The 13,676-nt window shown below is 30.9% G+C and overlaps 2 protein-coding genes across 2 annotated transcripts in view; one reads left to right on the top strand and one right to left on the bottom strand.

The window, feature by feature from the left end:
- Window positions 1-13,676, bottom strand: part of LOC143047584 (proteasome subunit alpha type-1-like) — a 331,701-nt gene that overhangs the window by 52,451 nt on the left and 265,574 nt on the right. The window lies entirely within an intron of this gene.
- LOC143049162 (uncharacterized) lies at window positions 9,780-12,290 on the top strand. The gene is made up of 2 exons (XM_076222902.1): window positions 9,780-10,652; window positions 11,857-12,290. Exons 1-2 carry the CDS (start codon window positions 9,848-9,850, stop codon window positions 12,264-12,266), a joined length of 1,215 nt encoding a protein of 404 aa, XP_076079017.1. The 5' UTR covers window positions 9,780-9,847; the 3' UTR covers window positions 12,267-12,290.

The following is a 13,676-nucleotide window of genomic DNA, read 5'->3' as shown; positions in this document are numbered from 1 at the left end:
ATGTTGTTTAGGGCTTTTATGATCAATTTACTGTTTTTTCTTTTAATTACATTATTGACTTCAACTATATATTTTATTTCTGGCTTGAATATTTTAAAGATATCTATTTTTGTTCTCTTTGAGTCAGAGATGTAATATGATTTGTAGATAGTAAAAAATATTACAGTCAAAAGGAAGTTAATTTCATAGTAAGCTTCATCATTTATTTTATATCCTACTTTAAGATTTTCCATATTAAAAATGCTTTCATTGAAACCTATAAATTTAAGAAGGTTCAATATTTTTGATATAAAATCACTCTTGTAACTGCAAGAAAAATAAAAATGTTCATAATCTTCTTTTATACTGCAATGATTACATTTATTATCTGTGAGTATTTTCCATTTTACTAATAAATCATTGCATGGAAGTATATAGTGAATTAATTTCCATCTAAACATTTTCAGTTTATTGTCAGGTAAGTAGTTAAAAATGAAGTTGAAACAATTTTCTAGTTTGAAGTAAAGGTTTTTGGCAAACAATTTTTCCCACATTATAACTCCTACAGGTTTGTCTGGTTTGTTTTCATTTATAATAATGTTATGAATTTGTTTTGTACTCATTTTAGAACTAATTTCCTTATTAAGCATGATTTTTAGGCTATTTATAGTTTTATGAATATTAACTTTAGTTTTGGTTGATTCATCTTGATTTATTATGGGAAGTCATTGATTTGGTATTGCTTTTTTAATGCAGGATATCTGCCTGATCCAATCTTGTTTATTTTTTAGTTTAGAAAGTATATATGTTTCTGAAATTTGACCTCTATCATCTATGATATCATTTATGAAAAACAAATTGCTTTTTACCCACTCTTCAAAAAAAAAACATTTTCCATTTAGTCTGATAAAATTATTTCCCCATATAAATTGTTTTCTTGTTTGTAGAAAGTCATGTAGGTATGATGACCCACCTCCTTTAACACTAATCCAAGTTTTAATTAATTCTTGGTAAAATTCTGGAACACTTTTGAAAATTGTTTTATCTAGATCATTTATATTTTTTAAATTCATTAGAAATATGATCAAGTTATTACCAAATTTATTTGAATAAAATCTTGGTATAACTGTCCAATTGTCCATTTCGGTATTAAATAATTTTGTTATCTAGCCTATGTGTATGGATTTTATAAAAATGTCAATGTCTATCATTTTAAGCCCCCCTTTTTTGTACTCTGTTGTAAGATTTGATCTTTTAATTTTATCTCTTTTACCATTCCATATAAAATTGTATATGAGGGTTTTAAATTTTTGTAGCGAATCTTTTGGTATTACAGTATTTGATGCTATATATGTTAAGTTTGGTAGAATGAAAGATTTAGTTACTACTATTCTCCCTAATATACTTAGTTTTCTTTTCTTCCAATTTGCTATTATTTTTTCACATTTCAATATTTGTTTTTCAATATTAAGATTTTGACATTCTGATTTATTGTGTCCAAAATAAATTCCCAAGCTTTTGATAGGTTTATTACTCCAATTGATATCTTCATATTTTTCTTTGCAGTGCTTTAATTTGCAAAGCCATATTCCTTCTATTAAGTTTAAGGCCAAAGAAGTCACCAAATGTTTCAATTAAATTTAATGCAGCTGTAATGTCCTGTTTAGAATGTAGGAAAAGAGTAGTATCGTCTGCTAGTTGACATATTTTTAGGGTATTAGTGCTGCTTTCTAGCTTAATTTCTAATCCTTTAATATTTTTATTTTCTCTAATTTTTATAGCCATTATTTCTCCAGCAAGAACAAAAAGTAGCGAAGACAGCGGACAGCCTTGTTTAATACCACGGAATGCTTTAAAGCGACTTGAAACCCAGCCATTATTAGTTATACATCCCTTAATATCTGAATACATTAGTTGAATCCATTTTAAAAAACTTTCTTTAAAACCATTTTTTTTTAGTGTTTCATACATAAAGATCCACTCTAGAGAGTCAAAAGCTTTGCTAAAATCTAAAAATAAGACAGCTCCATCTATCTTGAGATTTTCTGAATAGTCAATAGCATCTTGTATCTGTCTAATGTTGAAACCAATGTACCTATTTTTTATGTATCCTTTTTGATCTGAATGTACCAGTTTATGAAGTAGTGGTTTAAGTCTTTGGGCTAATGCATATGCCAGAAGTTTAACATCATAATTCAAAAGTGTTATAGGTCGATAATTATCAAGGGGCAATGGGTCATTTTTTTTTTAAATGAGTGATATAACGCCTATTTTTTGTGTGTTGGACAAATGTCCTTTAGTATAGCAATAGCTAAATGTTGATACAATTAAAGTTTTTAATTCTCCCCAATAGTTATCAAAAGTACCAGGATTATAATTTTATACGCCAGACGCGCGTTTCGTCTACATAAGACTCATCAGTGACGCTCAGATCAAAATAGTTAAAAAGCCAAATAAATACAAAGTTGAAGAGCATTGAGGATCAAAAATTCCTAAAAGTTGTGCCAAATATGGCTAAGGTAATCTACTCCTGGGGTAAGAAAATCCTTAGTTTTTCGAAAAATTCAAAGTTTTGTAAACAGAAAATTTATAAAAATGACCATATAATTGATATTCATGTCAACACAGAAGTGCTGACTACTGGGCTGGTGATACCCTCGGGGACGAAACGTCCACCAGCAGTGGCATCGACCCAGTGGTGTAAATAGTTATCAAAAGTACCAGGATAAAACTTTCTGTAAAATTCAACATTTAGTCCATCTAATCCTGGGGCACGGTTTAGTTGGCTTAATGCAAGGGGAAGTACTCTCTCCAATCCTTTTTTCATTGTACGTAAACGATTTTGAAATGGAATTTTTAAATAACGGTAATGTACCGTATGAAGTACAGGAATTGTCTCTATTTTTGCTTATGTACGCCGATGATATGATACTATTTTCTGATTCCGTAAAAGGTTTACAAGATATGTTAGACACACTTGTATTGTATACTCAAAAATGGGGTCTAACTGTGAACAATGCTAAAACAAAAATAATGGTATTTAGAAATGGTGGTAATGTGAAGGTTGAAGAAAAGTGGTGTTTTGATGGTAGTGTTATTGACATTGTTGATGAATTTTGTTATTTAGGTATTCTGTTGAATTATAACGGAAAATTTTTAAAAACTCAAAAACAATTAGCTGAGCAAGGCAGGAAAGCTGTATTTGCCTTGAAATCAAAAGTGTCATCCTTATATTTGAATGTTTTCACATACCTTAATTTGTTTGATACATATATAAGTAGTATTTTATGCTATGGCAGTGAGATATGGGGCTTTCATAAAGCTCCTAATATTGAAAAAGTTCAGTTAGATTTTTGCAAAAATATTTTAGGTGTCAAACAATGTACAACAAATGTAATGGTGTATTATGAGCTTGGAAGATATCCTTTGATATATTCTAGATTGTATAATATTATAAGATACTGGTTTAAACTTTTATCAACGAATAATTGTATTCTTGAAAATTGTTACAAAGAGCAGGTACGGAATCAATGTAATAACAGAAATAGTTGGATTTATCAACTGAAGTATTTATTGTTTAATTTGGGTCTGAATGACTTCTGGTATAACCAAGATAATTTAGTTGTAAATGACACTCTTAAGTATTTTGTCAAAACTAGAATATTTGATCAAGCTAATCAACATTTGAATCAATTATTGGATGGCTCGCCAAAGTGTTTTTTATATAAATACTGTATAAATAATGTTCGTTTACAATTTTACCTTACTAAACATGTGAATTTTAGAGTGTATCTAACGAGAATAAGATTGTCTTCACATAACTTATTTGTTGAAACAGGACGATATCACGGTGTTAATAGATCTGAAAGAAAATGCACTCTCTGTACTTTAAATACAATAGAAGACGAGTTTCATTTCATTTTACAGTGTGATTGTTATAATGCAATTAGAAGACAGTATATTAAGCCATATTATTATAAGCGTCCATCGTCATTTAAGCTTTTACAGTTGTTGAGCACAGAAAATGTAAAAGACATATGTAACCTTTGTAAATTTCTTTTCCATGCATTTAAACGTAGAACAGACATGTTATAACCAATACTTAATATAGATTATTATTCTTCTCGGATGTATTCATTTATCAGTTATGTATGTTTTATGTATTTATTTATGATATATTGTATTTGCATATATATTATATTTGTACTGATGAGCATCATTTGCTCAAAGTAATAAAGAATTGAAAAAAAAAATAGTTTCATTTTAAATATAGCTTCTGTGCATTCTTCTTCAGTTATTTCTCCTTCGCAAATAATTTCGGGAATAATTTCTTTAAATAATATAAATATGTGCCCTTTTGTACTAAGAAGTGGTTCTTACATCAAAACATTTTTTTTTCACTTGCAATTGATCCCTCATTTACATGTATTGGATATTCATTATATTTACAGATTACCCCTTATTTCAGGGGTTGTTCCCAAACTTTTGAACAAATTTCTTTATATATAACGATATTTTTCTTTTCCGGACCATCGTAAGTGAAAAGTTTGAGACGTACGTAAAACTATGCTCGAAACACGTGCGTCCCCAAAACGACTTTAAAGTACCCTCTCAAATCAATTATCTACATGTATATCAAAGTTAGAGAATACAGTTTTAAGTGGAAGTTTTAATTGCTTTTTAACATTTTTCGTCATTACGGCAGTTTTCCTTTCCGGACCATTATTATAAGAAGAAAAGGAGAGGTCAAACGTTTGCCTCAAACTCGTGCGTCGCAAAGTGGTTATATTAATACATCTTTTTCACGTGTAACGGACGCCATTTAACCATATAATTTGTCAAACAATACAATCAACACCTTTCTTAATTAGTCCTTTGTTGTCTACATCTATAAAATCCTAGCAGTTGATTATTGATTTTCTTTCAAAATCGTAACGAGTTCAAGGTGAATTCCCAGTATTGGATGATCAGGTAAAGTCCGAGAAGGCCGAAAACAATAAACAAGAAGGATGAAATTACATCGTAATTTTTTTTCTTTCGCCAATTTTTTTCGCAAATGATGAATCTTAATTGGCACAATTTTTATATTTTCGTAAAATGCGAATATGGCGACGCCAGCGGAAACCCTGTTCGTGGTCAAAATGCTTGAAAATCGAAATCTTATTACAAAAATTGAAAAGCATACACAAAAAATACAAATGTGATTGACTAATCGCAGGGCGGCATGTGGGCAGAATAATTAAAGTATAATTATGACAAGATGACAAACATACAATGATGAACATGATTTGAATTAGTAAGTTGATTAAAATATAAATGATTATCATTAGCAACAAAATATTAACTTAAATCAATACCTCCATGTGACCGTATACCGGTATGTAAAAAAGGCAATATGGATTTCACTTGGGAAAACAAAATACTATACAGTAATAAAATTAAAGGGAGGCAGCTTATAAGTCAATTATTTTTTCTTTGGACTGTTGTATTAACAATTTATGAATTATACTTCTGTCTTTATTTCTTAAAAGCCAAATCATTTTTTTTTATCGGAGAGTTTGCTTAAATTCTTATCATTCATATGTAATCGATCTAAATATGGTTTGCGTCTGTTGATAAGGATTTGGTTTGAATAAAAAAAAAATGGATTCGATCTCAACAGATTTTTTGACATAGATTAAAAATTCTTTCTACAAATATACAAGGTATTATCCCTTTTAAATGTCGAAGTAATATGAGCCAACCCTAGAACTAGGTAAACAATGCATATAACGGGAAATACAATCAATAAGAGAAAATACCACCACAACCGACTTTTTTGAGTCAATGGACATACAAAACAAATAGAGAAATACAAACAACGAATGCTTTCGTAAAACAAAAATGAAGATACGGTGACACGCATAAATTCTGAGTCAACACTATACAATGATACAGTCATAACATAGTATTGGGCAAACAAGATGTCAATTCTTTGTCAAATATTATATGAGACATACTTGATTAATCAATAATTTAACGACTCAATGTATTTGTTTTGTTTTTTTATGTTTCGAGAAATGACCCGTATATTCTTTTCGAGTGTCTTCCGGTGCTTTACTGACGTCAATATTTTTTATTTAGTATTTTAAGCGATATAACAGTGTATACTAGAAACAAATCCCTACTATATGAAGAATTTCATGATCTTTATAGGTCAAAGAAAACGTACAAAAGTTTTTTTATAGTGTCCTCTCATAGCCATACGCCAAAAACTTTCTTTAGGGCAAGATGCGTTTAAATCCAAAACCCTTTAAAATTGTCAATCCTATTTTCATAAATTACAGTAAATATTAAACATTACTTTGTTTTTTCCTGAGTATACATAATATATATTTGCTAGTGGACGTGAATTTCTGGCCAAAGATTCAACTAAGAGTGCATTTCTTTCTAACACAAACGTTGCAAACGGCTAAGCACTCACATGTTTTTGATCATTTGTTTCTAACATACGTTTGCAAAGTTTACATAAACTTTGACAAACTATGCACTCGCTAAAAACACGTCTACAGTTTGTCGTCCGTTGTTTGTTAGTACAACCGCTACATTTGTTTCTAACTTCAACCTGATTAAACGATGTACTTGTTTCTACGTTTGTAAAATGTCTGTTTACCAACAACATGTACATGCATTATTGAAAGTTCACACAGGGTCAGGAAATACTTATCAAACGATGTATTTGTTACTACTTTTATAGCGTTTAGAAAACAACTATAAACGCCACACAAAGATTACAAAATTGAGGTTAGAAAGAAATGCACTTTAAGTAACAGACATTATCATCGGGAAATCATACAGTGAAGTAGTATATTTCGTTTCTTTCTATTCATTACGAGGAAAGAGTTGAAATGATGAACAATATTTGAACTGCCAGAAGTATTCCATAAATAGGAATGAAGACTTCTATTTGAAGAAGGGATTAATTTCAGCACTTGTTATGTAATAAAAATCTATACTTGAATTTTTACGTATCTCAAAATATCTTCGTGTACGGATGTTATGTTGATAATCTGTTAATAAACGATCGCGTTGAGATTTTTTTTAATTAATAATAGCTACGCAAAAGCACTATAACTCATATATTATAAAGAATCATATCAAAAGGTTTCTTAAGAAGCGGTGATGTATTTAAGACGATATAATTCGGGGAGGTATGATTATTTCTGTACTTCCTGGTGATGTATTAAACAAAATAAACAAAACATTATAACTTTAAGGTATATATTTCGCGGAACTTAAAATTTAAAGGGTTGATTTCCTCTGATAACTCATTGTTAAAATGATTTAATTTACCTACATGTATGTATCTAGATATCCGGTCTCTCTATTGAAATAAAGGTATTTCTATTATTGTTGATGCATGTTGACGGTAGAATTGAAAATCTTCAATGCATATTACAGAATCAATTTTAAATCGAGCAACAAGTGGTTGGCATGTGGTGCTGTACATGCTGTTTATCACAAGTGTGTGGTTTAAGTTATGTGTTTTGTACGATAATTAGCATGATTAGGTCAATATTTTTCTATTTTAAGGTAGTGTACATTTTTCACTTCGCGGCCTTTCATCTTTCTATATGGTGTTGGTTTTTTTATTGTTGAAGGTCGTAAGGTTAATTTTACTTTTTAACTTATTTATATCATTTTGTCTGTTTGGAAATCCGACAACATCTTAATTTTATATATAACATACAACATTTGTACCAAGCTAGCTAAACCTCTCACTTGACATACATGTACGCATCAATATTGAAAATGATGTTTGCACAAAACAAACAGACATGCTAGGTAAAAAAAGTCCAAAATAGGGGTACAACAGTCAACTACTGTAAATTCAGAAATTATTGCGAGGTTTTTATTATTGCGAATAATGCGACTGAGTTGTAAACGCAATAATTAAAACTCGCATTTTAAAATATTTTAACTGAATTGAGCACGACTTTTCTCAAAATCGTAAAAATTAAAATCGCATTCAAGTGTAAAATAACAAAATCGCAATAATAAATGCACGCAATAATTTCTGAATTTACAGTATGTTGAAGACTCATTGGTGTTGTCTGCTATTTGGTCGGGTTGTTGTCTCTTTTACACATTCCCTATTTCCATTTTCAATTTTAACATTGTGTGATAATCTCAATCACTATAAAAACAAACAAATATGTTTGTTTCTGAATCCTAATTGTGAATGTGTTTATAAAATACACTTGTATTATTCATAATAAAATATTGTTTACATCAACAAATATGTAACAAAGAAGCACAAAAAAGCATATAGACAAAGCACATTAGCAAAGATGAAAAATAAGAATACAATATATAACAATAGCACAATAACATAATGACGGGATTTTTAAGGACAGAGCCACGCCATATTCACCAAGACAATACAGCTAGAAAATCCCGCACCGAGAGGCGTCCTTCAGCTGACAACTAAACAAAAAAATGCACTAGGTCAGTGATTATGGACGTCAAACTAAGCTCCGAAATATATAAAAGATCTAAAATTGAAAATCTCACAAGACAAACAAAGGCCAGAGGCTCCTGCCTTGGGACAGGCGCAGAAATAAAACTGGGTTAAGCATGTTATTTGAGATCTCCACCCTCAACCTATACTTCTAGCCAATGTAGAAAAAACACAGCAGAACGATCAGTAAAACTCAGTTTAAAGAATTTCTGAGTCCGATATCAGAATAGGTAACAAAAGAAACTAAACAAATTTACAATGATACATAAATTAACAAAGGACTACTAGCAGTTACTGAAATGCCAGCTACAGACCTTAATTGAACTGATTGACAGAGTATTTCTTCCTTATATGAATACCAAGCACAAGCCCTCCCGTCAGAGGTTTGATATCATACCATCATAAAATATATGATTAGAAAATCACCCGTAGCATGCCAACAACTAGTTTTAGAATAAATTTGTTTCTTTCCGATGCAACAACCCTATAAGTGAATCAATATTAAAGCCAAAATATGCCATCTTTACCGACCTGACAACAGCTATCGTAACTAGATCCCTTCCTAATAAGTCTGTTCAAAGGTTTTGTTGGCTTTTGGGGTGAATGCCGACATATTTGTGCTTTGTAAAGGAAATTACCATAAAGAAATACAGTTTCTTTTGTACTCTGTATAAACTTTTTTTTAATTTGAACGTATTTGCTGAATTGTAGATACGAATGAGATAGATTTCAACTTAGGGACTTCATGTTTTTTTTCTGAATTAGATGATGTAGGATTATGACTATGATATATTGAAATTTGCACATTAAGATTTATCAAAATAAACAAAATTATCAAAACATGCAGCAACTGATTTGCTACTTATGGTCTTAATCTCAAATTCTGAACCCTCCCCGGGATATTTCAAGTTTCGATAAAAATCAAAATAACCTATATTTCTCTTATGATAATCTCTATAATGTTTTTATAGGTGAAATAAATTATATTCTTCCATAATAAATGGATGTTTGCATTGTGATAAAAATGACACATTACATGGTTGCGTACAGAAATTCACATTCATCAGTTTTTGTTTAAAATTGCATTTTTGCTAGCATGTCATATCTTAGCAAGGTTACCGTTTCTATATGCAGTAAAATGTTCGTTTAAAGACATACTGATAATTCAATTAGAAACTGAGGAATGCTGACTCCAGTGGCGGTATTAGATAAGAAAACACTGTAAAGGAAATTAGCAGTGTCATCTTATAATTTTTAAGAAAGATTGACAGCTGCGTTCTGAATAATAACCCTATTCATTTATTTATTAGTTCTGGATCACTCAGGCAATAACGGACGTAAACACGGAATACGTTTGTATGGCATACTATGTCTTTTATCAACAATTCATTGATATTAATTTTGTCTTGTTTAATGTTTGCAATGAATGCGGATGGATTCCTACTGAACCCGGGTCAGACACCAAGCCCTGGTGTGAAAAGTCAATACATTTCATTGGATATGTATTTAGAGGAAAAGAAAGAATTAAGAAATCAGATCTTTCAATTTCAGCGCGAAAATGAACAAACTTTGCAACTTCTTACAACACAGTTACAACAAAAGCTATCTGTAATGGACGACAAGCTTAAAGATTCTTGTAAACATAACGATACGATAGAGCTTGCAAATTTGGAGAAAAAAAATAGTGAATTGGAAGTGAACTTAACCATACTTCAGGAAAAGCTTCGATTGCTACAAATCAGCTATGTCCGCCAAAAAGATCAACTGGATTTATTCAAAAACACAACAGCAGAGGTCATGAAAGAACTTGCCGAACTAAAGCAGTTGAAAGGTGTCAACCAAACGTTAGATTTGCATGTTGTGCAAAGTAAAGTTCAATCACTTGAACAAAAAACTAACTTGTTGACAAACAATCAGAACGCTAGGAGCCAGGACTTTCTTGCTTTGTATAATGTGACACTTGCAACCGACAACAATGTGAATAAAATGGGAATACACTTTACAAACCAAATATTAAGTCAGGAAAGGAGACAAAATGCAACGACGTTTAGATATTTCGATGATTTGACTAATCGATTCAATAACAATGAAGCTAACCAAAATACAACTTTCGCTGAAGTCTTATCTAAAATTAATTCTCTTGCAGTCAATGTTTCAACCAACAGCAAGAAAGGTAATACATTTATATGTTCAAAAATCGCCAATGTCACATTTATTGAAAACCTTTTATTTAAAACTGAAATAAATTGTATTTAGAGGCACTACATTGATAGAATATACAAATTAACAATTTAAGTTCGACTTTCCTTTGTACTTGTTTCACCAACAGAGGAGTCAAATTCATTCCTTCTTTCTGACAAATAATTGTTATTTTGAACAGGTATTACACTATCCATATTTAAATGAACTACATTTATTACTATGGTATTAATGAATGGGTGTTTTTATAATGGCCCTGTTATATGTCCAAGGTCTGTAATAATGGTCGAGGAAGTCTGTCATGGCCCGAGGCAACGCCGAGGGCTATTACAGACTTCCGAGACCATTATTACTGACCTTGGACATATAACAGGGCCATTATAAAAACACCCATTTCTTAATACATTTATTAACCAACTGAACAAAAGTGTATGTGTTGCTGCTAACTTGATGTACTGTCTTACTCTTTTAATGACAGTTTAGTTTGAACAAAATAATTTGTACTTCACCATTATGAAGCTTTAAATATACCAAATATCCAAGATATTAAGTTGAAAGAGATATGTGTTAAAAAACAGGATGAACAGTGATCCGTTTATATGGTTCTTTAATCTTGGTTGCTGGTTACTAAATTAAATAAAATACGAAAAGGTATTATACTCTTTACAACTTAGTTTTATTAACTTTATCAAAAACTCAAACAGGGCTTCATACAGAAAAACTGGGCATTAATACAGGGCCATTACAGAAAAACAGGGCCATTACAGAAAAAAACAGGGCCATTACAGAAAAACAGGGCCATTAAAGAAAAAACAGGGCCATTACAGAAAAACAGGGCCATTACAGAAAAAAACAGGGCCATTACAGAAAAAACCGAGCCATTACAGAAAATATGTAATTTTTAATAAACAGTCACTTTTGGCAATAATGCACTTAGTTGGTTAATAAAAATAGAAGGACCATCACTTGTAAATCAATTTTTCTCCTTGATCAAATACAAAAAAAACATTACGGTGATGTCAGCATGTCATCATAAAAGGCATACACCATATTTGAATAATTGATAAACGGTTTATACCTAAAACAAAGATTTAAAGTTGATAATCACGACTGTAACTTTATTAGTCGGAATGATACAAATTAACAGAAAATGCATTTCAATTACTTTGTTTATTCAGGTTATGATGAAATGATAAAACAAGGAAAAACAGTTGCCTTCTCGGCTTACCGGTCAAGTCAACAGAGTTTGTCAGTTGGAACAAAGGTTTTATTCAATCAAGTATGGACCAATGTAGGAAATGGATATCAACCAAGAACTGGAATATTTACAGCTCCACGTGCAGGTCTTTACCACTTTACTGCGGTAGTTATGTCAACGGGTGGAGGTTCATTATTTCTGAAAATGTATCACAATTTAATTGCAACATCAGGAAGTGATACCGAGGGCGATGGTTATAAGACTGGTACATTTGATGTTGTATTTAATCTTCAGAAGGGAGACGAAGTATACATTGCAAGTGGTGCTACATACACAATATATAGTAACAATTATAAATATGTAACATTTTCTGGACACAGTATTTTCTAGATAATAAATACAGTCATCCTATCATCATACGAGTTATTGTTTTATTGATTTTAAGAAAAAGTTCCTTGAATTAGTTCTTTTTAACTTATAGTATATGCAAAAAAAGTGATCAACGAGTTATTGAGGATTCAATTTGTTCCCATAAGTTTGATGGTAATTAAAACTTTAGTTTGCAATTTTTCTTTTTGCAAATTAAATTATTAAGATTTTTTTTTTTCAAATCAGTTTATAATAATTAATCTCATTTAAAGGTTCAATGTTGTCTTACAAAGGCTCTGGCGAAGGAAAATTGGTGAAATTGTGTAAAACCGTCGAGGTAAATGTGATTTTTAAGCAAAGACACAATTATTGGCAACGAAAAGCACAGACATTAACTGTAGGTCACCGTACGATCTTCAACAATGAGAAAAGCTCATACCGCATAGTCAGCTAGTCTTGTATGGTTTTTTTCAAATTTTAATTCATTTATATGTTTTGGAGTTTAATATGACGTCCATTTACACTAAGATAGAACATACTTTTGTTTACAGGCGCCAGCTAAATCCCGCCCCGGTTGCGGAATTTTCTCGCTGTGTTGAAGATCCATGGTGTCCAACGGGTTTTATCTTTCGGGTAGTTGTCTCTTTGACACGTTCCCCATTTACATTCTAAATTTTATGAAACAATTTCATGAGACCCTACTTTCATTTCGGATGATAGTATTCGGACTCGTTGATTTCTACATTAACATTATACTGCATATTAATCTTAGAAGTATTCAGAACAAAAAATTTATATTACATAGTAAAGGGATATGAAATTTGATCAAGATAGTATATTTTTTTCATTATGTGTTCTATTCTGCACAAAATTTCATTAAATGAAATAAAAAAATGAAGTCAGTTATAAAACTAATGTTAAAAAATTCGGGTCAGATTGTAGGGTTGTACATATCCGCCATCATCTGTAAAACGGATATTCCATAATCGTCAAACTCGTGATGGCGTCAGTAAAATTTAAAAAGTGATTGCCTCAACTTGACTAGTTGGAACTCTTTTGTTTAGTATCTTTATTGTGAGCAGAAATCCTCTATCACTGAAATCATAATAGGACATAAAAACCCCGGATCATCAACCGGGAAATATATATTCCGTATACAGGTGATGTTGGTATTTTTCGCAAAGAAATTGAAAATTCATGATTGGAAAGCAGAAATAATCCCTTATGTGATAAAGTTTTGTTTTCAACCAGCCATCATTGTCAGTCTCTAGATGTAAGTCAAGAAACGAAAAAGACTTAATCGTAACCCACACAGAGCATTATGCGCTGCAGTGCATTTATCATCCGATATTCTGAACATGCACGTTGTCAATTGAATACGGTTTGGGTTTAAAGTTTTCATTTGAAGCTTTTCAAGTTTTGTTTTTTAGT

This window comes from Mytilus galloprovincialis, chromosome 10 (genome assembly GCF_965363235.1).
Source record: "Mytilus galloprovincialis chromosome 10, xbMytGall1.hap1.1, whole genome shotgun sequence".
NCBI classification, from domain to species: domain Eukaryota; kingdom Metazoa; phylum Mollusca; class Bivalvia; order Mytilida; family Mytilidae; genus Mytilus; species Mytilus galloprovincialis.
Note: the sequence above shows the minus strand (reverse complement) of the source record. Positions and strands in the feature narration are given on the sequence as shown.